General features: G+C 49.3%; 1 protein-coding gene and 1 long non-coding RNA gene across 2 annotated transcripts in view; one reads left to right on the top strand and one right to left on the bottom strand.

The window, feature by feature from the left end:
- LOC116902148 (DNA (cytosine-5)-methyltransferase 3B) overlaps nt 1–24,759 on the bottom strand; it is a 39,905-nt gene extending 15,146 nt beyond the window's left edge. Inside the window, exons 1-11 of the mRNA XM_032904481.1 lie at nt 24,667–24,759; nt 11,498–11,675; nt 10,907–10,968; nt 10,319–10,435; nt 7,859–7,984; nt 7,128–7,322; nt 5,570–5,728; nt 3,527–3,634; nt 2,546–2,690; nt 612–734; nt 409–453 (exon numbers count right to left, since the gene is read on the bottom strand). Of these exons, the coding sequence (XP_032760372.1) occupies nt 409–453; nt 612–734; nt 2,546–2,690; nt 3,527–3,634; nt 5,570–5,728; nt 7,128–7,322; nt 7,859–7,984; nt 10,319–10,435; nt 10,907–10,968; nt 11,498–11,669 (1,252 nt within the window). The 5' untranslated portion in view covers nt 11,670–11,675; nt 24,667–24,759. The remainder of the gene's footprint in view (nt 1–408; nt 454–611; nt 735–2,545; nt 2,691–3,526; nt 3,635–5,569; nt 5,729–7,127; nt 7,323–7,858; nt 7,985–10,318; nt 10,436–10,906; nt 10,969–11,497; nt 11,676–24,666) is intronic.
- On the top strand, nt 2,077–9,684 carry LOC116902149. The gene is made up of 2 exons (XR_004388044.1): nt 2,077–2,394; nt 7,088–9,684. It is a non-coding gene; the product is annotated as an uncharacterized LOC116902149 (long non-coding RNA).
- Nucleotides 24,760–26,628: the final 1,869 nt, after the last annotated feature.

Raw genomic sequence — 26,628 nt, 5'->3', positions numbered from 1 at the left:
GCTTTTTCCCATGGTTTCAGTAGGAATGCAGCCCAGGATTTATTTGAGCCACAAGCTATTTACTGACAGACATTTCCCTAGTTCCAGTGATGTGATGTTTCTCAATGCTAAGCAACAGTCATTATTTATGGGGAAAGCCGTTAGTTACACCAATGGGAACGTAGTTCACAGAAAGCTCACAGTACCAATGCTTAGGCAAAGGGCCACAGCCCACATTTCCCCTACTGACATCAAACCCATCAAGTATTCCAAGTACAAATCAGATTCAGTTAAAAATAAGGAGATATTAATACACAGGGAACAGACTAAGGTCAATGCCCAGTCCTCTGGATTAAACCCATGCAGAAGGGCAAGGCCAGGGTGAGGCAGGCCTGGGGCAGCCCCAGGAGGGATGGGAGACAACAGTACCTTCCAGATTGCCCTTGTTGTTAGTGACATCAGAAGCCATCCGTTCTGTTGGGGAAAGAGGGACAGGTGTGAGATGAGGTGGGGACGTCTCTCCTGACTTCAGCCTCTCACCCTGTATCCTACAGTGCAGTGGTCCTGAGGGCCTGCTGCTCCCACTTCTGCACCATGCATCCCCAGACCTTTCAGCATCTCCCTCAAATCACCTCGGCTCTCCTCATCTTCCCCTCGGTCCTTCCCACCATAGCTATTTGTCTTGAGGCGCTTAGGGGGTGTGGAGTACTCAGAAGCGGCAAAGTCAATGGTTGTGCGTCTTCGACTTTTATTCTCTGCAAGGGAAGCAGGCAGACTGACTGAAGGTTCTGAGACAAGGCAGGCCCAGGACAAGACCATGTGTTGCCTGGGATCCAGCTGCTTCTATAGCAGGGGACAGTGTCGGGTGTAGAGAACCCAGGTGGGGAGCCCAGAGCAGAAGCCAATACTATGACATACACTGCTGTCTGCCAATGACAAACAGGAGCATTGAGCTACAAAGCATTTGAAATGCCAGGAGAGGCAGGATTTCACACTGAGGGTCAGGTCCAAATTGATGCTACTGACTGGTTCAACTGGATTTGAACAATGGAATCTGCTTTAGCAAATTGTATATTAGTTAATATGCATTTAATAATTACGCTAGATAGCTGATGTGTATTAGTTAATATACACCTCTAGACATCACTAAAAATCTGAAATATTCTAATTTTCTTTTTTTTTTTTTTTTTTTTTTTGAGCTGGGGACCGAACCCAGGGCCTTGCTCTTCCTAGGAAAGCGCTCTCCCCGCGCGCTAAATCCCCAACCCCCATATTCTAATTTTCATAAATGGTACCTTTAAGCCTACAAGGTTTCATAACAGGGTTATAATAAAACCCAGTTTTAACAGAAATAGATTTTATATTGGCTCATATTGCAAATCATTGAAACTGACAACTCTAACTAAGGTAATAATTTCCCCATGATAGGGTTTCTCTGTGTAGCCCTGACTGCCCTGGAACTCATGCTGTGACAATGCTGGCCTCAAACTCAGATTGGCCTGCCCCTGCCTCCTGAGTGCTAGGGTTAAAGGCATGGACCACCATAGGCAGGCAGGCAGGCAGGCAGGCAGGCAATCAAAATCCCTAAGGAAGATACGTATAATAGTACTTTCTTATACCCCAAATCCATCCTGGGTTACATATCGAGACCCTGCTTCAAGAAGCAGAAACATGTCCCTTGAGATGGCTCTGTGGGTAAACACGTTTGAGGCTAAGTCTAACACATCATGATACCTGGCTCCTGAGAGTAGAGGCTATACGCCTATTCATTACTGTATTATTTCCACATGTCTCCAAGCATAAACATACAAAAAAAAAAGGATAAAAAATTAAAAAAAAAAAACTTATAGACCACAAAACTCTTAAGAGCCCTGGACAAACAAAGTGACAATCAATTGCCAGTGCGCACGTGTCGTTAATATTAACAAACAGGAGAGAAGGCAATAATCCAAAGAGTGTAGAAGACTGGATGTGCACCCGAGGTTAGCCTGAGGGTCAGTGTGGGTGGGGTGGGGGCAGGGCGTGGGGGTGAGTGACTCAGATCCGCTTAGCAGATGACTCTTCTTCAGTGAGTGCTGTAGAGAGAGACTGCAGGACAGAGCAAAGAAAACCACTGAGGAGTGGTAAGGTAATACCGCGTCTCCTGGCTTCTAAGTTCCTACTGCCTGAACGACGCACCTTCGACTTATGAACCTCTTTGGCAGGAAGACAAAACAAAGACATCATATTAGATCAAGGGACTGTTGGGGGTCTACCCTTCATTATGTTGCATCATGGGTATCATTCAGAGAGATTGGATGCTTCTCAAAATGGCAGGTGACCCAATCTATTTATTTTAAAGAGAAGCAGGAACACAAAGACAAAGGATGAATTACTTGCACATGGAAGCAACGCGTCTGGGAAGCCACATTTCAAGTAAGCAATCCCCCAAGTCTCCATAGGTTTTTAATAGCCCTGGGGTCCACAGGGGACAAAAGGCCTTGCTTGAATTGGCCCATTGAGTGTACTAGGGGTGGCCGTGTGGCTGGGGGCTATACTATCTACAGAGGCACAGGTTCATTCCCACCTGGTTGCTTGTTGTTGGGTTTGAGGCCCTCGATCCCAGTCGGCTTGAAGCCCCCGTGGGCCCACTCCAGCATGGGCTTCAGCTGGTCCTCCAGTGAGTCTCCAGGACGACTGGGGAAGGTCTTGCCAGCTCGCACCATGGCTTTCTGCCAAGACACAAAGGTCGAACAAGTCTGTGTGAATGAGAGCGGGTGAATGAGGTATGAACCCAGGGATTCCCCCTGCTGAGGACGGCGTTCCTTAAACGGTGGTGTCTTTCAGAGTTACATGGGGTCTAATTTAAGGGACAGTTAGGAAAGCAACAGAAAGGGACTTTGGTGTTGGGATCCTTTCCTATAGGTACCAGATATCATCACATTCCTAAAAGAGACTGAGTATCCTGAGCTATTCTTTAAGACACAGAAGCAAAGCTCAGGCTGTCCCACCTCCAGCTTGTCCAGGAAGACTACTTTTCATTATTTTTTTTTAAGTATCTTTTATTCGGGCCTGATGTAATTTTTTTTCTTAAGAGCTGAGGACCGAACCCAGGGCCTTGCGCTTGCTAGACAAGCGCTCTACCACTGAGCTAAATCCCCAACCCCTACCTTTCATTATTATATTTGGACACTTGTCTATGTGGTACAAAGGTATATGGGGCTAGAGTGAGGGAGGGGAGAAGCCTAATATTTCAAAAGGATAAATAAATGTCTACAAATGTCTGTAAAAGGCCCCTTTCAGTAGTATGCCTATGACCGCAGGAGTCGGTGCTCATCCTGACTTATCCAGCTAGTAGCATTAACTCATTAGTGACCGACCCCCTTCAGACAAGTGAGACCCAGTCTAAGTCAGACTGCTTATTCTCCCCATTGGTATCCCTTCCTTGGTATTCCTGCTTCCAAGCCAGTCTTGGTAATATCTTATCACTTTCCTTCCGTTGGTCCCTTCTTCCCTGCCTACAGGCTGAAACCCTAGTTACCCTAGTCATTACCCACACCCATGTTACCTCCAGAGTGTGGTACATGGCCTTCCTATAAGAAACCAGCTTATTGAAGGTGGCCAGATTAAAGTGCTGGCTGAACAAACCCAGAGCCACCAGCTTGTCAGCAGCGATCTAGGAGAGAAAAAACATGACCGTGACTGACCCACACCTAAGCTCATGGTTCACCCAGAGCCCATTCCAGCAGACTCCACAGCTAGAAACTCCCAGTGTGGGTAAGACAAGGTCCACGGGAAGTCTCCTCAGCACCCTGCAGTTTTGAGTACATGCGCGTGAACAGACAGCATCATGTGAGGCTCAGTCCTGAAACTGTCCTCCATGTACTCTGCGTGCTCTCCACTCTTCCTGGGTGTGTAACACCCGCTGACTCTGATTCATTGAGTTCCCACAGTGCACACTTGAGCCCTTACTAACCACAATGACTGTCTTCCTTATCTTGATCTCTAAGGCAAATCGTGTGTGCAGATACGGAAGTGAGTCATGGATGGAATCTTTCACGAATGCAAGTATAACTTTGGGTGACTCAGGCTGTAGGAATGTATGGGGTCCCTGGATACAGTGCTCGTTTCCGTGTTCAGTCCCATCTTAGGCTTCAGAGCCTCAACTCTGGTCAGCTACCATGCTCTATCTACCATAAGCATCAAGTGGGTATTATGGAGGCTTTGGGTAGTACCTGGCCTCTGGCCAGGACCACAGCACATTGTAATGCCATTCCATAACCCTACCATCTCCACGCTGCCCCATATAGATTTCTGATCCTGTCTAGAAATGAGTATTAGTTATGTCTCACTGGATCAAAGCAATGGCAGATCCCTGCAGTCTGATGCTTCTGAGAGTAGCATAGGCCCAAGAAACAAGTCCTATTGCTCCCTCTGCTGTTAAGACACGACAACTGCATGTAACTCTCAGATCAGACTTCATGTCCTGATTCCTACCCCAGGGGAATGTAGACTGTATTTCTGAAAAAGTCAGAATAACTACAGATTCGTAGCAAACAGAACCTAAAATGGAACAAAGTCCTCTAAATGCCATTTCACCCAACTGCTTGCTGTACCTCAGGAACCCTTTTCTGTCTGGACAGGAATTGAAATAACAATGACATTTCTAAGGAAACCCCAAAGGAAATACATTCTACCTGCATTGCTCAATGCACAATTTTTAGGGGTTAGGAGGGCACTGGTTCCTTGTACACAGGACTTGGGTTAAGGTTACCAGCATTCAATGGTAGCTCATAATGATTTATAAGTCCTGAGTGAACATCCAAGGGATCTGAAAATCTGGCCTCCCATGCTGTCCAAAACTACATTCAAGGAAACACCCATAGTGACAAAAAAAATGTTTAAAGCAGATTGTGGTGCATGCATTTAACATGTGGGATGCTGCTGGGATGGTAGAACTTGCCTAGCACATGTGAGGTACATGGGTTGGACCCACAACACTTAAAAAGGCACGAAATAAACTCTCAATTTATGCCCAGAAGACCCTCATTAGAAAGATTTAAATGGCTAGCACTAGTTCAAGTTATCTTTTCATGCAGCTGACACAGACTTCACTGTGTAGAGAAGGCCTGTCTCTCTGGGATTACAGGGGTAGGAAGGAGAGTGTGTGTGTGTGTGTGTGTGTGTGTGTGTGTGTGTGTGTGTGTGTGTGTGTGTGTAGATGCCCCACAGAGGCCATAGGAGGGCATTAGAACCCTGGCACTAGAGTGACAGGCAGTCGTGGGCAGCCTGATGTAACTCAGTCACTCAGCAGACTTGTCACAGCCATGGCGGCACACACCTTCCGTCCCATTACTCAGTTGGCAGAGACAGAGTTGGAGGCCAGAGAGTAACACTGAGAGACCATCTCTAAGAATAAAGCAGTAAATCTGATTCTACAGTAAGTGTCTATCTAAGACAGGTAATCCACGAAGTGGTTTTCTTTACTCCAGTACCAGTGCCAAGCTTACTACTGTAGCCATAGGCAGAGAGTCAACCTTAGAGCCACCAAGAGAAGAAGCAAGGCCTGAGGTGTGAACCCCCAAACCTGCCTTGCTCCTTCCTAGCTCACCTCAGAAAACTTGCCGTCGCCAAACCACTGTACCCAGCGCATTCCGGGCATGGCCTGGCGCTTGGAGGTGGCTTTCCAGGACACCACCATGGCAGGCCACCAGGAGAAGCCCTTGATCTTTCCCCACACAAGGTCACCTATTCCAAACTCCTTGTCATCCTGGAAGAATCAACAGAAAGAATTGTAGTTACTAGGGAAGGTGAACCCTGAGAAACTCTACCGACCAAGGGCTAGAAAAATCTTTGCCATAAAATGTGACGTAGGAATTCATGAAACAGCTCAGTGGTATTAAAGATACCCAGGAAAAAGGGGTTTTATCAAGTGGAGGCCATCATTTTGGAAGTCTATCCTGTCTTCCACTGCCTCAGGGATTAAACCTCAAATGTGGCTTGGTGGGAAGTATCTTTTTTTTTTTTTTTCCCCGAGCTGGGGAGGGACGAACCCAGGGGGAAGCTCTACCACTTTTTTTTTCCCCCAACCCTGGTGGAAGTATCTTTTTTTTTTTTTTTTTTTTTTTTTTTTTTTTTTTTTTTTTTTTATTAACTTGAGTATTTCTTATGTACATTTGGCAAACATCCCCTTCCCTCCACCCCTTCCTTATGGGTGTTCCCTCCCCACCCTCCCCCCATTGCCGCCCTCCCCGCAACAGTCTAGTTCACTGGGGGTTCAGTCTTAGCAGGACCCAGGGCTTCCCCTTCCACTGGAGCTCTTACTAGGATATTCATTGCTACCTGAGGTCAAGTCCAGGTCAGTCCATGTATAGTCTTTAGGTAGTGGCTTAGTCCTGGAAGCTCTGGTTGCTTGGCATTGTTCTTAGGGAGTCTCAAGCCTGGTGGGAAGTATCTTAACCACTGACTTAACCAACCATCTCTGCTACATTAGGAAAGCAGAAAGAAGCCTGTGCTCTCTCTTGAGTACATATTCCTTGGGCTAATGGCCTTCTCCTAAATAATTAACCATAACCTTGCTTCATAAAAAAGCAACACATGGGGCTCCATCAGGAGGTATTCTGAATGAACACAAAATTGACATTGTCAAGATGCTAGAAATGTATTCATTAACTGGCAGTGTATACCAGCAGCCTCAAGTGGTTAACTCAGAGACTGAATACATGCAGTGTTACACTATCGCTTAACTGATAAAAGCCACAAATCTTAAAAAACTACATCCCCACAGCAACTACTCAGATGCTAAACTGTCAGGTGGGGATTAGAACAAAGAAAAGCCATATTATGAAGTCCTTGGATTGTAATTCTATTAATAAAAGTAATCCGAAAGGTATATGCATATAATCCCAGCATTTGGGAGATCAAGGATTTGGAGGAAATCCTGGGCTACACAACTTTTTCTTTTTTTTTTGAGACAGGATCTCACTATAGCCCTAGCATGGATTTCTTTCTATGTAGAACAGGCTTGCCTCTGCCTCCTGTGTTTTATGATTAGATGTACACGGTATGAAATCTTAAAATCCTTTAGTCACTGAATAAGTTTTACAGTTTCCTTGTCCCTTCTTTTCAGTCTTACGCAATCATGGGCCGGTAGCCCGTCTCAGTGGTACCTGATACTCAGTGCTGTCTCCATCCCTGCTCTCCGCATCCACCTGTGTGGCATCCATGCCCTCCTGAGGGCCGTCCTGGCTCAAGTCAACCGATGGCGTACTGCTGCTCTTAGGTGTCACATCTTCCATGAGGTCGATGCTGGCAGGCGATGACCATGGCGTGCTTGCTGAAGACGATGCTCGCCGCCTCCGAGACTAGACAGAAGGATGAGATGGAGACGCAATGAGGCGCACAACTAGTATCCAACAGGTTCTCAGAGAAGCACGAATGAAGGAACAAATCAGTACCCCAGAAGACAGGGTTACAGGAACTGGCAGCCATTTGACCCCAAGGCAGAGAGCAGAGACAGAATAGTGTCACACAGACACAGTGTGTGTTCGATAACAGGGGCTCTGAAGCTGCGTTCGGAGGGCAGGGTCCCTGGTTAACTGTGTCCATCTGGAAACAGAAGAGTGTTCTGGCCCTGCTGGGGTTGCCTCAAGACAGCAGGAAAAAAGACACCAGACAAAGGTGATGACACCAGTGGCTTCCGGCTCAATTCCAAGGTGGGCTAGAGACCCGAGCACTTGGAAACTCTTTCCTCCAAGTCGCTCCAAGTAGGATGAGTCAGGAGAGAAAGTAAGAAGCCAGACCCTGGAAAGCAGGAGTGTGTGAAGAAAGCACCCGTTATACACACAACGGCACTGTGTTAGTGAGTGAAGCAGATCTCGCAATCAGAAACCGGACCAACCTTGGTAGCTGGGAACTCCACGGGGTACTCCTGAACGTGGTAGCGGCCCTGCCGGCCTCGCGTGATTCTGGGGGAGGTTCTTTGCCTCTCCAGGCTGGAGATACTGTTGCTGTTTCGGGTTCGGACCTGAAAGAATAAACACTGGGCCTTAGGGGAAGAGATGCATGGGGCCCAACAAAGGCTCCCAAAGGACTAAGACCGTGAGAAGGCCTCGCTCAATTCAACCTGGAGGTTAGACGGCTGGATGTAATCTCCGGGATGTATTTAACAAGGGCTGTCTTTGAAGGAGACCATCAGACCGTTCCATGACACAACATACATTTGGCCACCTGAACTGGCAGCAGCAAGTAGGGACTGAATTGTTTGCCTTCCTAATGCTGCAAGGCTTAAATACAGCTCCTCGACTTGTGGTGACCCCTCGACCACATTATTTGTTGCGATTTTGTAACCACAATTTTGCTGTTATGAATCACAGTGTAACTGATAATGGAGGACTATCTGATATGAGACCCTGTGAAAGGGGTCTTCAAGCCACATCCCCCAAGGCGTTGAGACCCACAGTTTGAGAACCATTGCCTTAAACCAAGTATTCCATCAAGAAGCACAGGCCTTGATACCGGCTTATTCAAGGCACTGAATGAGGGCAGAGCAGAAAGTGCATTTTCTCAGTTCGGTGTGCGCGTGCCTGTTGCTGCAAACTCTATATAAACATTATGGTTAATCAGGTGTGGGGGGTGTCACCTGCCTGTACTCACATCACAGAAGACACAGAAGACACAGGAGACAGCCTGAAACCCACCTTCGGCTCAAGAACAGAGTTGAAGTTACTGGGAATTGTCTCCAGTGTGTAAGACAAGGAAAGTACAAATCCACAGAAGGTGATGTCACTGCAGTAGCCGCCATGTTCTTGCTGACCCGCTGGGACTTCCCATTCAATAGACTTTTTTCTGTTTTTAGCTCTAACTGATATATGTCCATTATTTTGTTTGACATAGTGTATGAGTACATTGAACTAGATTAGAAATCAATACATAAAAGGCCTAGTCAACGTCTTCTTAAGCCAGGGCATATGCTCAGAGAAAACAACCCACAGAGGTGGCAGGAACCCCAATCAACCACCCAAAAAATGACAAGCTCACAGTAGTCAGGAGTGAACCTGTTCTCTCTCTTGGACACGGAATGTTGAATACATAACATAACAGCAGTGGCAGGTGTGGAAGCCTATGTTCTTAATCCCAGCAACTGCAGAGGCAAATGCAGGCGGATCTCTGAGTTCAAAGCCAGCTCAGTCTACAGAGTGAGTCCCAGCTGGGGGTACACAGAGAAACCCTGTCTCAAAAACCAAACATACAAAGGATGCCAGCGATGACTTAGCTTAGCAGATACTTTCCACAAAGTCGACTCACTTGAGAGTTGTGCATAGAGCTAAACTGGTAGAATGCCTGCTCCGAGTAAGGTCTGGGTTTGAGCCCTAGCCCCACACCAAACCAGATGTGATGGTGTGTTTGGTGCATGCCTGCAGTGCAACCAGAAGCAGGTCAGGATCTACACAGTGAGTTAGGGTCACTGCTGAGGCAGTGCAACACGGATCCGCCTGCCTCTACTGAGTAGGTTCTGGTGTTCCAGAACCTCCACACACCCAAGCTTAAAGCTCATCCCGGGGGCTGGAGAGATGGCTCAGTGGTTAAGAGCACTGACTGCTCTTCCAGAGGTCCTGAGTTCAATTCCCAGCAACCACATGGTGGCTCACAACCATCTTTAATGAGATCTGATACCCTTTTCTGGTGTCTGAGACAGCGACAGTGTAGTCACATAAAATAAATCTTAAAAAAAAAAAAAAAAAAAAAAAACCTCATCCCATCATCCCATGCCACCAGCAAGAACCTGAACCCTGAACTTAGACCGGGTCACATAGTGGAGAACGGGGGTGTCGGTGACCTTAATAGTTCCCTGGCTTTTAGGAGCTAATGAATGTGAAGTCCTCCTCAAAGGCATTGTAACAGAAAATGTTGAAGATTTCCGAAAGTTAAGTGGTTTCTGTTCATCAAGCTCTTGGTGTCACATTCAGTGAGGGCCAAGCAGCAAGCTCTTGGTGTCACATTCAGAGAGGGCCAAGTGGCTGTGACTCGTGTGCCCTTTGCTCTATCACATGTCCTTTTACCCTGAGGCTCGGGTTATATTCTGAATTACCCTGTAGTAGCTGAATGACATCAACACTTAACCAAGGGGTTCAGTGTGTTAGAGGACTTGCCAAAGCCTGCCAATCTAGAGTTTGGTCCCCGGAATCTACATGCTGCAAGGTGAAAACCTAGCTCTCCTAAATTGTCCGTTGACCTGGGCAACACACCTAAAACCAAATGTGTTGGGGGGGGGGGAATCTGATTAAACAATGTCTGAGCCTCGTTTTTTAGGCAGGCCCAAGGACGGTAAGAGGAACCTGAGCTAGCAGGTGGGACTTACGGCTGGGCTTTCAGAGGGAGTCCTGGCATCCTTGGTCTCTCGGGTGAGCTTTGGCATCATGAGAATATCAGAGCCATCCCCATCATCCGCTTCACCATCTCCGTCTCCTACCATGTCCTATGGAAAGGTGGATGGGACAGAAGCATCATTACAGTCCCCAAAATACACCCTATAATCACCTAGTTTTTCTCTAGTGAAACTTCACCTCTGCTAATCACATGGTCACAAAGCCAAAACTGGGTTAAAAAGATAAATCCCAGGCCATCAGCACACTCTGCAAATGGGACTAATGTTGCCTCCAGACACCTCAACTTACAACACATGAGAAGACATGAGCCACGGGGTTGGTGGTGGCCACCCTGGTTTACCGCTAGGGACGGCCAGCATACTGTCACACCAAAGATATCATGACCAAGGTGAGCTCATTCCAGGAATGACTGAGTTTTGCTCTTTTAATGTACTGAGGACAGGTATGCAGGAAGGATTGACTGAAACAGACTTGAGTGCAGTAAAGAACTCCATTTGTCTTTTTTTTCATGCAATCAAAGCTGAGGGGAAAGCCCAGAGCCACACGAAGAGAGGTGGTACCTGCGTGTAATTCAGAAGGCTGGAGACCTCCCTCTTAGACAGCCGTGAGCTTGATCTGCGGCCTGCAAGGAAGAGTATGCGATTGGGAGTAGGACAGTGGTAGCCAGCCTGGAGAGTGGTCTCAGCAGACCCCAACCCAGTCATTTCAGGAAGCCAGTGTCCGCCATATCCATGAGGATACATGAGGAGGGGTACAGGGCCTGACTTAAGCTTTTATCACCACAAGCTGAGTATTAACATTTTAGGGTGGAAAGAATCCCTTTCCTTCATGTCCACTCCAGGAAACTGGCTATAATTTCAAATGTCCCCATGTGGCCAAGTAGCTCTTGGGGTCAACGGAGAAATGGACCACTTTTATCCACTTCAGAAGGTCCTAAGGGACTCTAGATGTCAAGGACAAGAAGGGACAATACTGGGGACTCGAAACAGTGACGAAGGAATTTCAAGTGGTCTCGGAACTGCTAAGAGGAAGAGGCCAGTCGGCAGCATCTCCTGATCGCTATGAAGCCCACACCCGCACAAGAGAAGCAATGGGGCCGTCTCTGAGACCTGTCATGGAGCCTGCCTGCCTGTCTGAGCTGTGACACCCACCTCTGGTCTCTGGTGTGCAGACTGGCTCTGTGCAGATTGCCTCCAAGACTGGGGGCGAGGGAGCATCCTTCGTGTCCGAGGACTGGTCACTACAGTTCCCATTAACAATGATACAGTCCTCATACCCGCTAGCACCCTCTTCTTCATTAAGATGTCTGCTGTCTCCCTTCATGGTTTCCTGTGGGGAAAGATCAGGGTAAGTCGGAGGTAGCTGGGGCACATGGTGAGGTTCACACCACAGGTTCTCTATCCACTGCCCTAGAGACCCCATGACCCAGTCTCAGGCTCTCATCACATCCATGAGCCCAAGACCCCCGCCCCCAAACAGAGCCTGTCTGCTCACCAGGCTTGGAGACTTAGGACTTGGTTCCATTTGGTTACATAGGATCAATGCCACTGAAGCCTGCTTCCAGGACAGGACTGGAGGATGGAGCTAAGGCTGGGGTCTGAGACTAGGGCTGCTCTACAATTAGCCAGATCTTCAAACAATGCCATTTCGGGCATGCCTACGTGGGCCTGCTTGAGCCAGCCTAAGTCCCCATCTGTCCTTCTCCCTTCTCCCTGCTCAGCCTCTGCAGAGCCTCAAGACGCCAGGGCTCTCTTTTCCCATGACCCCTTTGTTCGCTCTGTCTCCAGGTCTCCTTCCCTCTGCCCCTTCTCTCAGACAAGCTTCTCCCCCCTGCGTAAGAGGTGGTGGCAGCATAAGCCCCACCCCAGCCCATCCTCTAGGCCTCATTGGTCACTTGGCCTGCCACTCATTTCCTCCCTCATCAGAGGGTGCTGAATCCCATGTTCTGAAGGGAAAGCAAGATGAAGAAGCAGTGACAAAGGGCTGTGATTACTAGGAGTGAGCTGACCTGCCTCTGACAGCCTCATCCCACTCCCAAGACCTGGCCTTGTACAGCTGTCCCTCTGGTAAGACAGCTAAGACAGCTTGCCAGGGCTTCACTGATGGGCTGATAGGCTTGTGACCTGATTCACTCCTCACTCTCTACAAGTTTGTGGACAATTAGACAGAGGTACATGTCAGAACCGGTCTTTGGTCAGGTAAAAAAATGCTTTTAATCCCAACATTCAGGAGGCAGAGGCCCATGGATCTCCAGGCCACGCAGGGCTACACTGTAAGATCCTATCTCATAAAAAAAAAAACTAAACCAGAAACTATGCCTAACAGACAACTGTGGATACAGAATAGAACTGAACTCTGGAATATTCCAGAACTCTGGAACAGAGAAGTGGTGTGCAGAAAAGAAACTGAGATTGCCACATGAAATGCAATGTGGCCCTACAGAACCACCAGGGAACCTGAGGACAGAGTGAGAGCAGCGAGGACCAGAAATGCTGCCTTGAATGGCAAAGGGTGTGGAGAGGACCTCAGAAGTGCTTGCCTAGAATTCAGGAACCAGAGTCTTCCAGCACTGCGGTCGGGGACAGGAGACATGAATGGTAAAATAGTGACCCTGCCTCTATAAAGATTGAAATGATAAAACAGAAAAATCAGGGCAAGCAAGTTAGATGCTCAGCTAGGAGGGGTTTGCCATGAAGATTGAAGACCTAACCCAAACCCACAGCGAAAAGCTCCTGCATCAAATGTAAGCTCACGTGTACACACACAAGTAGATAAAACTTTAAATTTTAGAAAGAAAAAATAAAAGCACACCAAGAGTGGGAATATCACTAGTTTAGCAGAAGATTTGCATAGCCAAACCCTTAGGGAATTTTTACCAGCATGAGAAAATTAAAGCTATTTATAGCTGGTCAAATCTATAACTCAGGAACTTGGGAAGCTTCAAGAGTTAAAGATGGCCTGAGCCAGGCAGTAAACCTAGATGAAAACTATAATACAAGACTCAGGGATGGTAACAAACACCTTTAATCTCGGGACTGAGAAGGGAGAGGGAGGCAGCTCTCTATGAATTTGAGGCCAGCCTTGTCTCCATAGCAAGTTTCAGGATATCCAGGGCTACATAAGAAGTGAATAAATATCAAGTGGAGAGAGGGCTCAATGGTTAAACATTGGCTTGCAGCTCTTTTTCTCCAGAATACTGGGATCAACTCGCAGCACCCAAATGGTGGCTCATGAGGCCTGTCTGTGTGAGGCATGCTCCTTCACCTGCTGTGTATCCACCCTCTTGGCACTGAAGTATGTTAACCACAAACCTCAGATGTGAAAACTACTTATTCAAGTTGTACATGCAAATGTACACACACACACACACACACACACACACACACACATCTCACACATAGCTGGGTGTGGTGGCACATGCCTTTAATCCTAGCATTCAGAAGGCAGAGGCAGGCAGATACGACTTTGAGGCTAGCCTGGTCTATAGAGTTGAGTTCCAGGGCAGCCAGGGCCACACAGAGAATCCCTGTCTCAACAAACATCAAAGACAGACAATCTGTTCCTCTTTGGTTTGTTTTTGTTTGTTTGCTTATTTGTTTTTCTCTGTTTTTCCACAGGGTCACTGTGTAGCCCTGGCTGACCTGAAACTGTAGAGACCAATCTGGCCTCAGATTCAGAATCTGCCCACTTCTTCCTCCTCAGTGCTGGAGTGAAAGGTTCACATACCGTAGGTATCAGATCACACCAGGCCTGGCATCTCGTTCCCTCTCACCATACAGCCGAAGGACGTCACTCACCACATACACTTTGTTCCTGTTTAAAGCACTCACCAGCTATCGACCCAGTGAACTTTCTAGAAGCAGTATCTGGTGTTGCTCCAAGAATGCGAGACAGGCTTAGCATCTACCAGGGGGCGCTGTGTAGCTCAGTAAGAACTGGCTCTGGGCACCCTCAAGAGTATTTGAGGTTTATTCACAGGGCTTAGACTGCATCCTTTATACTTGCCCAAGCACGAGCACTTGGCAAACAGAGCGTGGCCATCCGTAGACCAGAGCCAGCGCCTTGCACTAGATACACAGGCCTTAGCTGCAGTCTCAGGCTAAAGCTAACTAACCTGCCCCACCAGGGTTTTAAACTTCATCAAAGTCTCTGGCTAATCTGTGCATCAGAGAATCACAGACAGCAAATGGGACGCCTAAGTCAACATGGTCCACGGTCCCAAGCCTAGACCTTTTTTTAAGAACTACTTATTTATTTCACGTATGTGAGTACACTGTAGCTGTCTTCAGACGCACCAGAAGAGGGCATCAGATTCCATTACAGATGGTTGTGAGCCACCTTGTGGTTGCTGGGAATTGAACTCAGGACCTCTGGAAGAGCAGTCAGTGCTCTTAACCACTGAGTCATCTCGCCAGTCCTTTTCTCCAGACTTTTTCCCAACACAGGGACCCTCTTCTGCTCCCCAGACAGGGGAAGTGTCTGATCAAGTCCCATCAGCCAAGCACCAGGACTTGGTAGAAGTTGACTGCGTGGCCAGGAAGGCAGACATTCAGGAGAGCTGCTGGGCTGTGTTCAGAAGAGCATTCCCCTCAGACAAAACAGCGCCACCTGCTGGGCTGTGCTCAGAAGAGCATTCCTCTCTGACAAAACCAGCATCACCTAGCACACAAATGGGAGGCTGAACCCCAGTGTGCTTACTTGAGGGTTCACTCCCTCAAGGCTCACTTTGAAGAGGAGGCATAGAGTCAGAAGCCTAAGGCAAGGACATGCATGACCTGTCATCCACGGTCAGTGGTGGGTTTTCTCATGCAGCCTTGGACTTCAGCTCCTCAGCTAGGCCCTATCTGGGTCAACCAGAAGCCAGACAGCTGTGTACCCTCTTTCTACACAGGGCCAAGCAGACCGGCTGCCCAGAGCTGACAATGATTAACCACCCTGGACCTTCCCCCAGGGCATTAGCAGTGCCTGGCGAGCCAGTGTCTGAAAGGTGGGCAGCATACTTTCCCAAAAGCACTTCAGCATGTCACAAACCCACCTGGACCCACAGCCAGGGTGTGGACATGAACCCTACCATATGGTCCATTATCTGGGTGCCCAGGGTGGACTTCACGGGGGAACTGCCCCCTTGTACACTGGGGCTGTATTGATGCCTCGGTTTTCAAGAGCAGTTTCCTGGCAGAGGACCTGGCTTGAGGCTCACAACCCCCACACAAAGTGGCTTCCAGCTCACACAAGTCCAGTTCCATGGGATCGGACTCCTTCTAGCCTCCTCAAATACCAGGCAAGATCAGAGTATGCACATGCCTGGTCTACATAGTAAGTTCCAGGCCATCTAGGGCTCTAAGTTAGACCTTGTCTTAACAAAAAGGGGGATGGGGGCGGGGGGTGGGTGAGGAAAGAGAATGTGTCAGCCTGGGTATAACTTAGGCAAAGAGAGCCAGCCTAGCATTCATAGAGCACGGTGACACCAAAACCCAGTTCACCACCAGGGACTGGTGTGTGAGGGCAGATTACAAACCTCCTCCAGGGTACCCCCATTTTGGCTTCACACAAGATGGTGGCTTCTGCTTCAGCCCTAGCACTTCCTGAGTAATATGGCCCCTCTCACAAGCCAACTGGCCTCCTCTACTGCGATTCTCCAGTAGGAACTGGCTATCCCTTCCCAGGTTTTACCTTTGCAAGGGATTTCCCAGTGCAGCTGACACACTGTGTCAAATTGAACAAGGGTATTGTTCTCTGGCCTCTGCTTTCAGTAGCCTGAGCAGCCCAAACATGCATCCCCCCAGGAAACCACGCAGGAGTTAATGACCCTGCCAATTCTAAAGCCCCGGCAGTCCAGAGGGCACAGGCCTTACTGATGTTCCCAGAGTCAAGCAAGCAGACAAACCCTTAGATGCCACTCCAGGACTCAGGGGAACTCTTTACCTTCCAAGAGGTGGCTGCCTATCCTCAGGAGCAAAGGTACTATCTGACCCTTTCCCAGAGACTGGGCAGCTGTGCAGGAACCAGGTCAGAGGAGATCAAATGCAATGTGGCAGATGAGGGGTAAATGACACCCCCTATTAGACTCAAGAGGGGGCCCAGGAACTCCTTCCAACCCCAAAAATGAAGCTTAGAGCGGATGTCATCCATCTCTTCCAGGCTGGCCAGCAAAAGAGCTATTCCGCAGCATCCTGTAAACTCCCTAGCAGGAAGGAGGGTGTTAAGGACATGAAAGGGGAGAAAATGAAGTCTGTGCCTCACCTCCAGCCTCAGGACAAACAAAGAAAGATTCTCACCTGCTCCCTTCTAGAAGTTCCGGTGTGGGGCACTGAGAATCCAGTCTCCCTGGGTGTCCTCCCCTCCCTGTTCCATAAAAACAGCTGTGATCAGATGTGCTGGGGGCATTTCCCTTGTGCCTCAGTGAATACACATCCTACCTTTTACAGGACACACTATGGCTCAGAGGAAGCAGAGTCCTGTCAGGTTCACAACATTCCAAGAGTCAGACACTTAGGGCACTACAGGAGCTCTTACAAGGCCCGGGACAGAGTAAGTTAAAATTAAGTGTAGGGCTAAAGAAGGCTTAAATTAGTCCTCACTGCTCTTCAAGGACACCTTCTTCTGGCCTCTGAGGATACTAAGTGGATGCAGTGCGGACAGGTGCAGGCAAAACACCCACAAAATAAAATGAAATCTTGACTAAAACATAACGCAAGCCAGGTGGGGGCGGTGCACGCTTTTCATCCCAGCACTTAGGAAGGAGGCAGGGGCCGGGGGATCGGAGTTTGAGGCCAGCCTGATCTACACAACAAGTTCCAGGACAGTCAGGGCTGTCCTGGACACAGAGAAACATTGAAAAACAATACAATGCAGAATTACATTAACAATTAAACGCAGAAGGTCAGAGATGGCTCGTCACGTGACAAAGCCGCCAAGCTTGACGATGTGCGTCCAATCCCCAAGAACACAAGAAGAAGAACGTACCTCGAGTTGTCCTGACTGTCACTGTCATGGCATAGGTCCATGGGTTTGCATGCATTCAGCACAGTTTTGGCTAGGGTTTATTTAGTTTTTTGAGCCTTGGTACCAGGCTGGCCTTGAGCTCAGTCAGATCTGCCTGTCTCTTGAGTGTTAGGATTAACCGTGTGTACCATCATGCTACCCAAAACAGTCATACTACCAAAATCACATCAGGATTCACCTTGCAAACTAGCATGTCACCACCTGTGATAGAAGTGGCCATTGAAGGGCATGAAATTTGAACAAGAAGTGGCCATTGATGGACATGTACTTTGAACAGATTCAAAAAAAAAAACAATCTAGCCCAAAACGTGACTTTCTCATCCTGCTACAAGCCTTACCCGAGCCCTACTTTTGATACCAGACTTCCCTGAAGCCAGGCATGGTGGTAAATGACAAATCCCAGCACTTGGGACAAGAGGACTGGGGGTCCAAGGACACCTAGACAGTACAGTCAGATTCTGTCCCCAAAAATAAGAAAAACACCTCATTCTGTGACTCAGAACTGCTCAATACCTCAGAGAGCATCTGGGAACCAGAAGCATGACAAGTTCAAAACCATCCAGGGCTACACAATGAGAAGCTGGCAGCTGGGCAGTGTGTTACCCATCTCTACTCCCAGTACTTGGGAAACCGAGGAAGGGGATCTGAGTTCGAGGCCAGCCTAGCCTACAAAGTGAGTTCCAGGATAGCCAGGAACAAAGAAACCCTGTCTCACAGAACAAAAAAATAATAAAAGCTAACAACTTTTTTTAAATAAATAAATAAAGTGTGGAGTTGGAAAGACAGCGTGGTGGTTTAAGAGCAGTGGCTACTTGTTGCAGAAGATTTAGGTTTATTATATCCCAGTACCCATCTGGAGGCTCACATGTGCAGTACATACACTATACATGTGGCACACATATTTGTATACATACAGCAAAACACTAAGACATAAAATTTTAAAAACTAGGGATTGGCTAGAAATGGCTCAGTGCTTAGGTCCATGTTTCTTGCAAAGGATTCAAGCTCAGTTCTCAGTACCACACCAGCTGCTCACAACCACCTGTACTCCAGCTGTTCACAACCATCTGTACTCCAGCTGTTCACAACCACCTGTACTCCAGGTGCTCACAACCACCTGTACTCCAGCTCCACCTGGACTCACCTACAAACACCTTAAAGGAGAGATGGTAAGAACACTTGTCAGACAAGCACGTAGATTGACTCAGAAAAATCAAAGGTAGCCAAGAAAGGGGCCTGTGGCCCCGGGGAGTGAGTCTCTGACCAATGAGACCCTGTCTGAGAAGATTAAGGCAGGACACCCTCTGACCCCTAAACATACCTGGGGCACAGGCTCCTGTACATATATCAGGCACCTGCACACAAAGCAAAGAAAATGCCAAGTCTCTCTCTCTTCTCCATAGGGAAGCAGTTGGGAATCTACTTGCCCAAGTTTTTTTTTTTTGAGAGACCAGTACAATCAGTTGGGCATGCTGGACAATCCCTGTAATGCCCTCACTCTGAAGTCTGAAGCCAAGAGGACTATCCAGGGTTGGTGGCCAGCCTAGCCCACAAAACAAGCACCAGCCTACCAGGTCTATTGGGCAAGACCCATTTCAATTATCTTTAATAAAATCTTACTTTTATTTTCTGAATGAAGTGTTTTGTCTACATGTATACTCTGTGTCTGTGTCTGTGTGTGTATGGCACCTACTACTACCTGCAGAGGCCAAAGGAGGCCATCAGATCCCCTGGAACTGGAATTATAGAGTTGTATGCAGCCATGTGGATGCTGGAAATCTGCCACTTGGTTCCTTCATAGAATAGCCAGTGCTCTTAACTGTTGACCCATCTCTTCAGAAACTCAAATTTTAAAAAATATATATATATATATATATATATATATATATATATATATATATATATATCTCCAGTCATTGTAATGTCATAGCAAAATCTGCAAACAAATGGCTGTGTATTAGGGTGGGGAAAGAGAGATTTCTACACAGCCATTAAGGAGCACTACTGAAGGGCACGTGAGGACAGCTCCAGCTAGAAGGGGCCATGTTAACTTAGAAAACCTGCACATGGGGGTTGGGGATTTAGCTCAGTGGTAGAGCACTTGCCTAGGAAGCAAGGCCCTGGGTTCGGGTCCCCAGCTCCAAAAAAAAAGAAAAAAAAAAAAAAAAAAAAAAAGAAAAACCTGCACATGGGACTGGAGAGAACTAACTTCTTCTTTCAGGTCCTGAGTTCAATTCCCACAACCACATGGTGACTCACAACCATCTAATGGGATCCGGTGCCCTCTTCTGGTACGTCTGAAGACAGCTACAGTGTACTCATACAAAAAAATAAAAATATTAAGGAAGGTGTAATTGTAATAATCAGGGAACAGAGGCAGAGTAGGAAAAGTTCAGACACTACACTGTTGTGGGTCCACTTTTACCTGGGGCAAGAATGACTTCCTATATACATTTCTTCAGAGTTTTCATAAACCCCGGGGTTGGTGAAAAAGCCCTACCCTCAACACCGACCTTCTCACGTGGCTAGCCTGAGCAACCATCCGCCAGGTCCCCGGGCTCATCAAGGGCTTCACTACATGATGCCCACTGTTGCAGCTGAAAACAAAAATCAGTACAATCCATTCATGGCGGCTGAATGCCAGGAAGCAGTGACGGCTGTTGGTAATGTCACCCCAAGTTGGGTCTCATAGCCCCAGCACTGGCCCAAGCAGGCATACAACTGGAACCATATGTGGCTGCATATCATGGAAATGGGACTCCAGAAAATTAACTACTCTTCCCTCTTCCAGGTAGGTGTCCTTCCTCAAACCGTTCTGTCGTTGGCATGCACGCAGGCTGAGCCTTGGGCAGGAACACAGGGGATTAGACAGCATAAGTCCAGGGGAGGCAAAAACACAAGCTCCGGAGGGAACTCTTAACTCCCACACATCTCAAGCAGCGCACGAGAAGAGCTCACTGGTCAGAAAACGCAAGCAGATTCAGTAACAGAAACCGAGGAAACGCAAAGCAAGTTCGTTTGCTGTCCCAACACACCTGCTTTTTATTTTCCTTTGAGGGTGCAGTGCCAAGTAACGATCAAACCCAACCGGGTCCTCGTGCAGGCCTCAGGCACCCTTACCCCGAGATGGAGCTCCAATGCTGCTGGTTACCAGTAAGGCCCGTTGGGAACGAGACTCAGTCAAAAACGTAAGCATTAAATGTTGAGCTGAACAGAGACACACACTTGAAACCCAGCGCTCAGGCCTATCTACAGCAAGACTCACTTCGAACACACCAGGGAAGCTATGTGTAGTTCAGAGGTTGTGTGTACCTGTAAGGCATGGACAAAGCCTCGCTGGATTTAATCCAATAGCAACAGCAAGGGAGACCACGTGGTTCACGCCCATAATCCAAACACAAAGCACTGAAGCAGAAGGATGGCCAATGTTTAAGGCCAGGCTGTGCTACATGTCCTATGTCATAGCAAATGTCAGTCTAGACAGGTATATGCAGAAACTCTCAAGAGGTAAGAGCTAAAATGTATTGTTTTGGGGTTGGGGATTTAGCTCAGTGGTAGAGCGCTTGCCTAGGAAGCGCAAGGCCCTGGGTTCGGTCCCCAGCTCCGAAAAAAAGAAAAAAAAAATGTATTGTTTTGTGTGGGTACCTTACAATGGATTGAACCCAGGGCCTCATGCTGGCTGAGGAAGTGTCCCACTACTGAACCACATCCTCAACATTTGCCTCCCCACGGTCCTTTTCTATTAACTGAACTTTCCCATCTCCAGCAATTACTCAGTAATAAGCTCCTTAAAACTGAAACCTCCTGGGGCTGGAGAGATGGCTCAGTGGTTAAGAGCGCTGACTGCTCCTCCAGAGGTCCCGAGTTCAATTCTCACCAACCATGCGACAGTTCACGACCATCTGTAATGGGATCTGGCGCCCTCTTCTGGTGTGTCTGAGGACAGCGATGGTGTAAATGTAAAATAGACCTTTTAAAACAATGTTAGGTGGTCCAAAAAGTCTCCCTTGTTGATTTTATAGACCAAGGGAGGCTCAGGACATGACCTCATACCCGGAACGTCAACCCTGGCCCTGTTGCTGCTGCCTCAGCATCCTATTACCCTGCGGACATCGGGTTTTGACTTAGGGCTTTCCTCGACTAACTGCGAATGAGCTTCCTCATTCCTGAACTGATTAGCGAATCAGTTCACTAACTTAAAAAATATCCTGGATCCCATGTGACCCTTGTAGCCACTGGTGGGTTAAGGGTGCATCATACCAGCTCCCCAGCTAGAAAGGAGCCTCAGAAAACTAACTAAACACAGCAGCCAATGTGCCTGTGTCAGCCAGAGACTGACCCATCTGAATAGCAGCACTGGGCACCTATCCTTCTGCAGAGCGATCCGTCTTGAGCTGGTAGAAAAGGTTAAAGGGTAAATGTCCCCTATTAAAGGCTAGTCATGGGGTTGGGGATTTAGCTCAGTGGTAGAGCGCTTGCCTAGCAAGCACAAGGCCCTGGGTTCGGTCCTCAGATCCAAAAAATAAATAAACAAACAAATAAATAAATAAAGGTTAGTCACAACAATCAATGTGACTAGATATCCCAAAACCTCCGCCCCATCACCTATGAAAAGGTCCCTGAGAGGTGTGCACATGCTGGCGAACACACACACATACACGGTCACACTTTGCAAAGGACACGAGAAGCATTCAGACATGGCCTGTGGGAGGTAAGTGGGGAGAGGTTAGAAACAGGCAGGCCAGACCACCCAACAGAATACAGCTGAGGCCAGGCCTGGTGATGCACGCCACTACTTGGGGGCAAAGGAATGATGTTGTGTTTGAAACACCTTATGCGACATAGAAGGCCCTATTTCTAAAGGGGAAAAAAAAAATCCACCAGGCCTGAGAGCACCCTGTACCAGTATAGGACCCAGGAAACTTCAGATTTAGCAAGCTAAGTTATCTCGGGATCCAGAACTAGAGGTGTCGTTGGCATGGAACATGGTCTGGGACAAAAGAATGCCAAGGGACATCCCCCTGGATGGAGTACTTGTCCAAATATGTCCACTGCAATCGGGTGCCTTGGCTGCAACAATGAAGGGTGACAGGCGTCTCTGGGTCAGAGGCACCACATGGCTGGAGGAAGGGCAGGCAGGGAAGCAGCCTCCTCAGCCCCACCTCCCTTCCTCCTCCCTCAGCCCCCTGCAGCTCCCAGATCCTCTTCTCCCCTCCCCCAACCTTTGTAGGGGTAAGGGTTTGGCCTATGGCTTTAAGAAGGATGTGGCTGGCCCCAGCCCCTTTGTCTCAGCTCTTGCCACCCCAACAGGAAAGGTAAAGGACTCTGCTTAGCTTGTCAATTACACCTTTAGCAATCTTTAAACTTGGAACGGGAAGGAGAAAAAAAAGAAGTGGCTCCAAACCATAAACAACACAGTCCTTTTCCAACAGGAAACAAAGGGGCTGGTGATGGAGAAAGCCCTGCAGGTAAAGACACTTGCAGCCCAGGCTGATGTCCTTAGTTTGATCTCCAGACCCACATGGTAGAGTGTACTGCCTGCCACATGTTTTCCTGACCTTCACAATGGTGCCCCGTGCGTGTACACATACGGAATAAAATATCATTTTTTTAAAAGGAAACAAAGACAGGCCCTTCCTGCCAACTCCCCAGTCACAGACAATGATGGTTTAGAAAGGCTTCCATAGCTGAGAATGAAACACTACCTCAGGAAGGCAGGAAAAGGAGGGGCTGGCAGAGGTGACTTTCCATTCCACTCGACCCAACATACCTCAGCATTCGTGAACTGAGGCCTACTCCAGGTGCTGTACCACTGAGTGCATATGGCCGCCACCTTGAAGACGTAGGGTTGAAGAGCCCACAAGCTGCCTTCATCCCTAGCCTTTGTGAACTGTTTCCATTGCAACAGGTAGCAACTGAGGCACAGGGATAGACCTGTAATGGCTTTTGCCATGAGAGGATTTGAGCACAAATCCAAGACAGCACTCGCCTGAGAAGGGCAGCCTGCTTCTAACCATGTGCTGATAGGTAATGAGGCCAACCACACAATAAAGACCGTGCTTGCTGGATTACCAACCCTACTACGTTTACCTTGAAGCTGGGAGGTGTAACCCAGTGATAGGTGGCTTACCCGAAATAAGCAAGTCCCTGGATTTGGTCCCAGGGCACTATGGGTGGGGGAGGGGAGACTCCCGAATCTGGAAAGGTGTATACCTGAGGTTTTCAAGACCTGGTTCACAAGCCTCAGCAGGCCTGGTGGACAGAGGAAGGTGGGTGAGTGCCACCAATCCACAAAATCCACAAGTCCGGAAGCACTCTACTTAGCCCTTAATTCATTTTAATTCATATGCCTCAGAGTGCAAAGCAGGAAAACAGGGATTCCATGCCTCCGGGATGCAGGGGGTGGCAGGCTGGAGGCAGAGGCATGGAGAGTACAGGACTGCTGCCACAGGTGAGACTGGAGCAAGAAATGCTTCCCCTCTGCGCCGCAGTCCAACCTCGGGAACGTAGCATGTCTCCGCTTTGGTTGTACCCTCGAGCCTGGACGGACTCCACAGGTATCCCTAAGCAATCCCTGAAGCACAGACGATAGACCGCTAGGAAGTGGAGGCAGAGGGTTATCTGATAATTAAGGACTCTCTGTAGGGACTGGGTAGTGGGGCCACCACACCCCGGAAGAAGGTTAAGAATGGAAAGTGAGCCCCTAGGGCAACAGGCACGGTGAGGAACCGCCCCCAACTAGCTCCTCCCCGGCCAGGTGTGCTCGGCCAGCCCCTCCCAGCAGCCGGCTGCGCCAGAGCTCCAAGTGGCTGGGCTCCGGAGGACCCCGGGGACAACGCCCATCTCGCATCCCCACATGCCGGTACCCAGAGCACCATCCTAACCTGGAAGTGCGAGGTTCCATGTCAGAACGGATCTACATCCACTGCCACATTGACGAGACAACTTCTCCCTCTACATCCCAGCCATTCCTCCCCGAGGAGGCTCTGGGTACGAACCGGGCTAGGTAAGGACACTGGGTCCTGGGGACAGCCACCGCTCCGGCCCCACTCCGCTCCGAACTTCTCTCAACTCTACACTCCAGAAAAGCTGCTTAGTTCTCCTGCCTTCAACTCTTCAGAGTGGCGGAGTACAGCGGGGACTTCGCTTCCTCTGTCCCCGTGCCCGGTACCGTGTCCCCGTCCCGCTAAGCGCCACGCGCCCCGTTCTCCCTGACCCCCGCAAAGATCCAGGCGCCTCCAGGGAACCTTTCGCCCCAGCACCCACACAGCCCCAGCCATCAGGTCCCAGTCCCCGAGGGGCGCGTGGCCCTCACCTGTCGCGAGGCTGGCTGTGGCGCGGCGCCGCGGTCGCGCCGCGGGTCGTGGCCGGCGGGCGGCGCGGGTGCCGGGCTCGCGAATCTCCGGCGCCGATCGCCGCGCTACTTTTTACTTGGGCGCTTAACCCCCCGCGCTGCCGGCCCGGAGCGCCGTGCGCTCGCCGCGCGCCAGTGGGCCACCAGGTTAGTCCGGGGCGCTCAGGCGAGAGCGTCCACGCGGGCTTCGGCTGCGAGGCGAGGGGCGGCGACGAAGACGCCTTGGGCCGGGCGCGCACGGGAGTGGGTGGGGAGGGGGCGGCGCCGCTGCCCTTGTAGCCCCGGCCCGGCCCTCGCCCCGCCCCCGCCCGGGGGGCGCCCCCGCCGCAGCCACTCACCGGCCAGCCGAGCAAAGGGGACGGGCGAGGGAGATTTGAAATCCCTCCCGAGCTTCCTCGCCCCGCCTCCTCGGGAGCCGCCCCTGGGCCCCCTCTGCCTGGCGGGTCACCCTCCCGGATGACCGGAGCCCAAAGATAGTGCCCAGACTTCTCCACCTGAGACACCCTCCCTTGTCCCCCAACCTAGATCAGATGCACACACGCACATGCAAGCACACACTCGCAGGTCTGGATGAGCGGCCCAGAGAGGGAAGAGCTCCTGCTGGAGTCACACAGCAACCCTGCATCGGCTTTTCGACCACCCCTCTGCTGCAAGGCTGGCCAGGGCGCTGTGATGGCCCTGCAGGTCACCCGCTTGGAACCCCGTACTGCTTCCTGCTTTCACCCAGCTTGGCCTTTGTCAGCCATCTTGAGGGGAAAGAAGGCCTTGGAGGAAGAAAAAGCATACATGTTCCCCCAACTACCTGGGTTCCCCGTGCCAGCTGAGGAGGAGCCCTACTCTGCAGCTTAGGGCTGCCTCCGCCATAAGGCCCACGCTGAACCACTGGCGAAACACAAATATTTATGATAGGCACCTGGCGTTTATGTTTGTTTCTTGTTTGCTTGCTTGTCTGTCTCCATACATTAGATGGCGAACACCAAAGTAGATACTAAATAAATATATGTTAAAAGAATAAACAAATGGAATGATTGCTAACCACAAGGCCAACCACATGCAGGCTCGGCTTTCACAAATCGTTTATTTTGTTGTCTCCCTGACTTCACTCCAACCTCCTTTCCCGCTTTGCTGTTCCTCCTACACACCAGGCATTCATTGTCCTTCTGAGAAAAGCTTCGGACTCCTTCCTCCTCTCAGACTTTGTTTCCCCAGATTTGTCACAGGAAGAAGGTTTCTTGTTACTACACAGAACGGTCTTCGAATCCTTCTAGCTCGTCGTGTTCCTATAACACTGAAACCCTTCTGAGATTGTGTTGAAGTCTTGTCTGCATCCCCTTGTGGGCAGAGGTGGCTTCCAGCTTCGGTCTAGCTCTCTCTAGGGGGCTAGCAGCGAAAGGAACTAACTCAAGTTAGTCGAATGAATCCCCTCAGGTTCCCTGCCTCTGGGGCTCTAACGAGTGTTAAACACGGCTTTCCTCCTGCACCTCTTCCTGGTTAGTGAGTAAATGAGCAAATGGTGACTGATTTGCTTTGGGAACTAAAAGCTTCAACACTTTCTGGGCCCTTTTCCACTTAAAAAAGAGTAGACTTTCCAAAAGACAAAAGGAAAGAAAGCCCAGCCCAGCCTGTACATGGCCCCCTGGGGAGGAGGGACAGCAGGGACATCTTGACTTTCAGGGCTCTAAAAGGTGTCCGGAAGTTGACACAGAAAGAGGATGCCTTAAAAGAGTCTGGATGAGCAGGTGGTCTTGGTCTGTCACTTGAGAAGGACAATAACTATCAAGAGAATCAAGGCAGGGTGGGTCCTGCCTGGAATCCCAGCACTTGGAGGTTACGGAATTTAAGTTCAGTCTCAGCTACACAGCAAGTTCCAGACCAGACTGGGCTGTAGCTATGTGAGACCCTGTCTAAATCCCCGTTTCCCAC

This window comes from Rattus rattus, chromosome 5, assembly GCF_011064425.1.
Source record: "Rattus rattus isolate New Zealand chromosome 5, Rrattus_CSIRO_v1, whole genome shotgun sequence".
In the NCBI taxonomy this organism is placed as follows: Eukaryota; Metazoa; Chordata; class Mammalia; order Rodentia; family Muridae; genus Rattus; species Rattus rattus.
The sequence above is the reverse complement of the archived record's forward strand: the minus strand, read 5'-3'. Positions and strand labels throughout refer to the sequence as shown.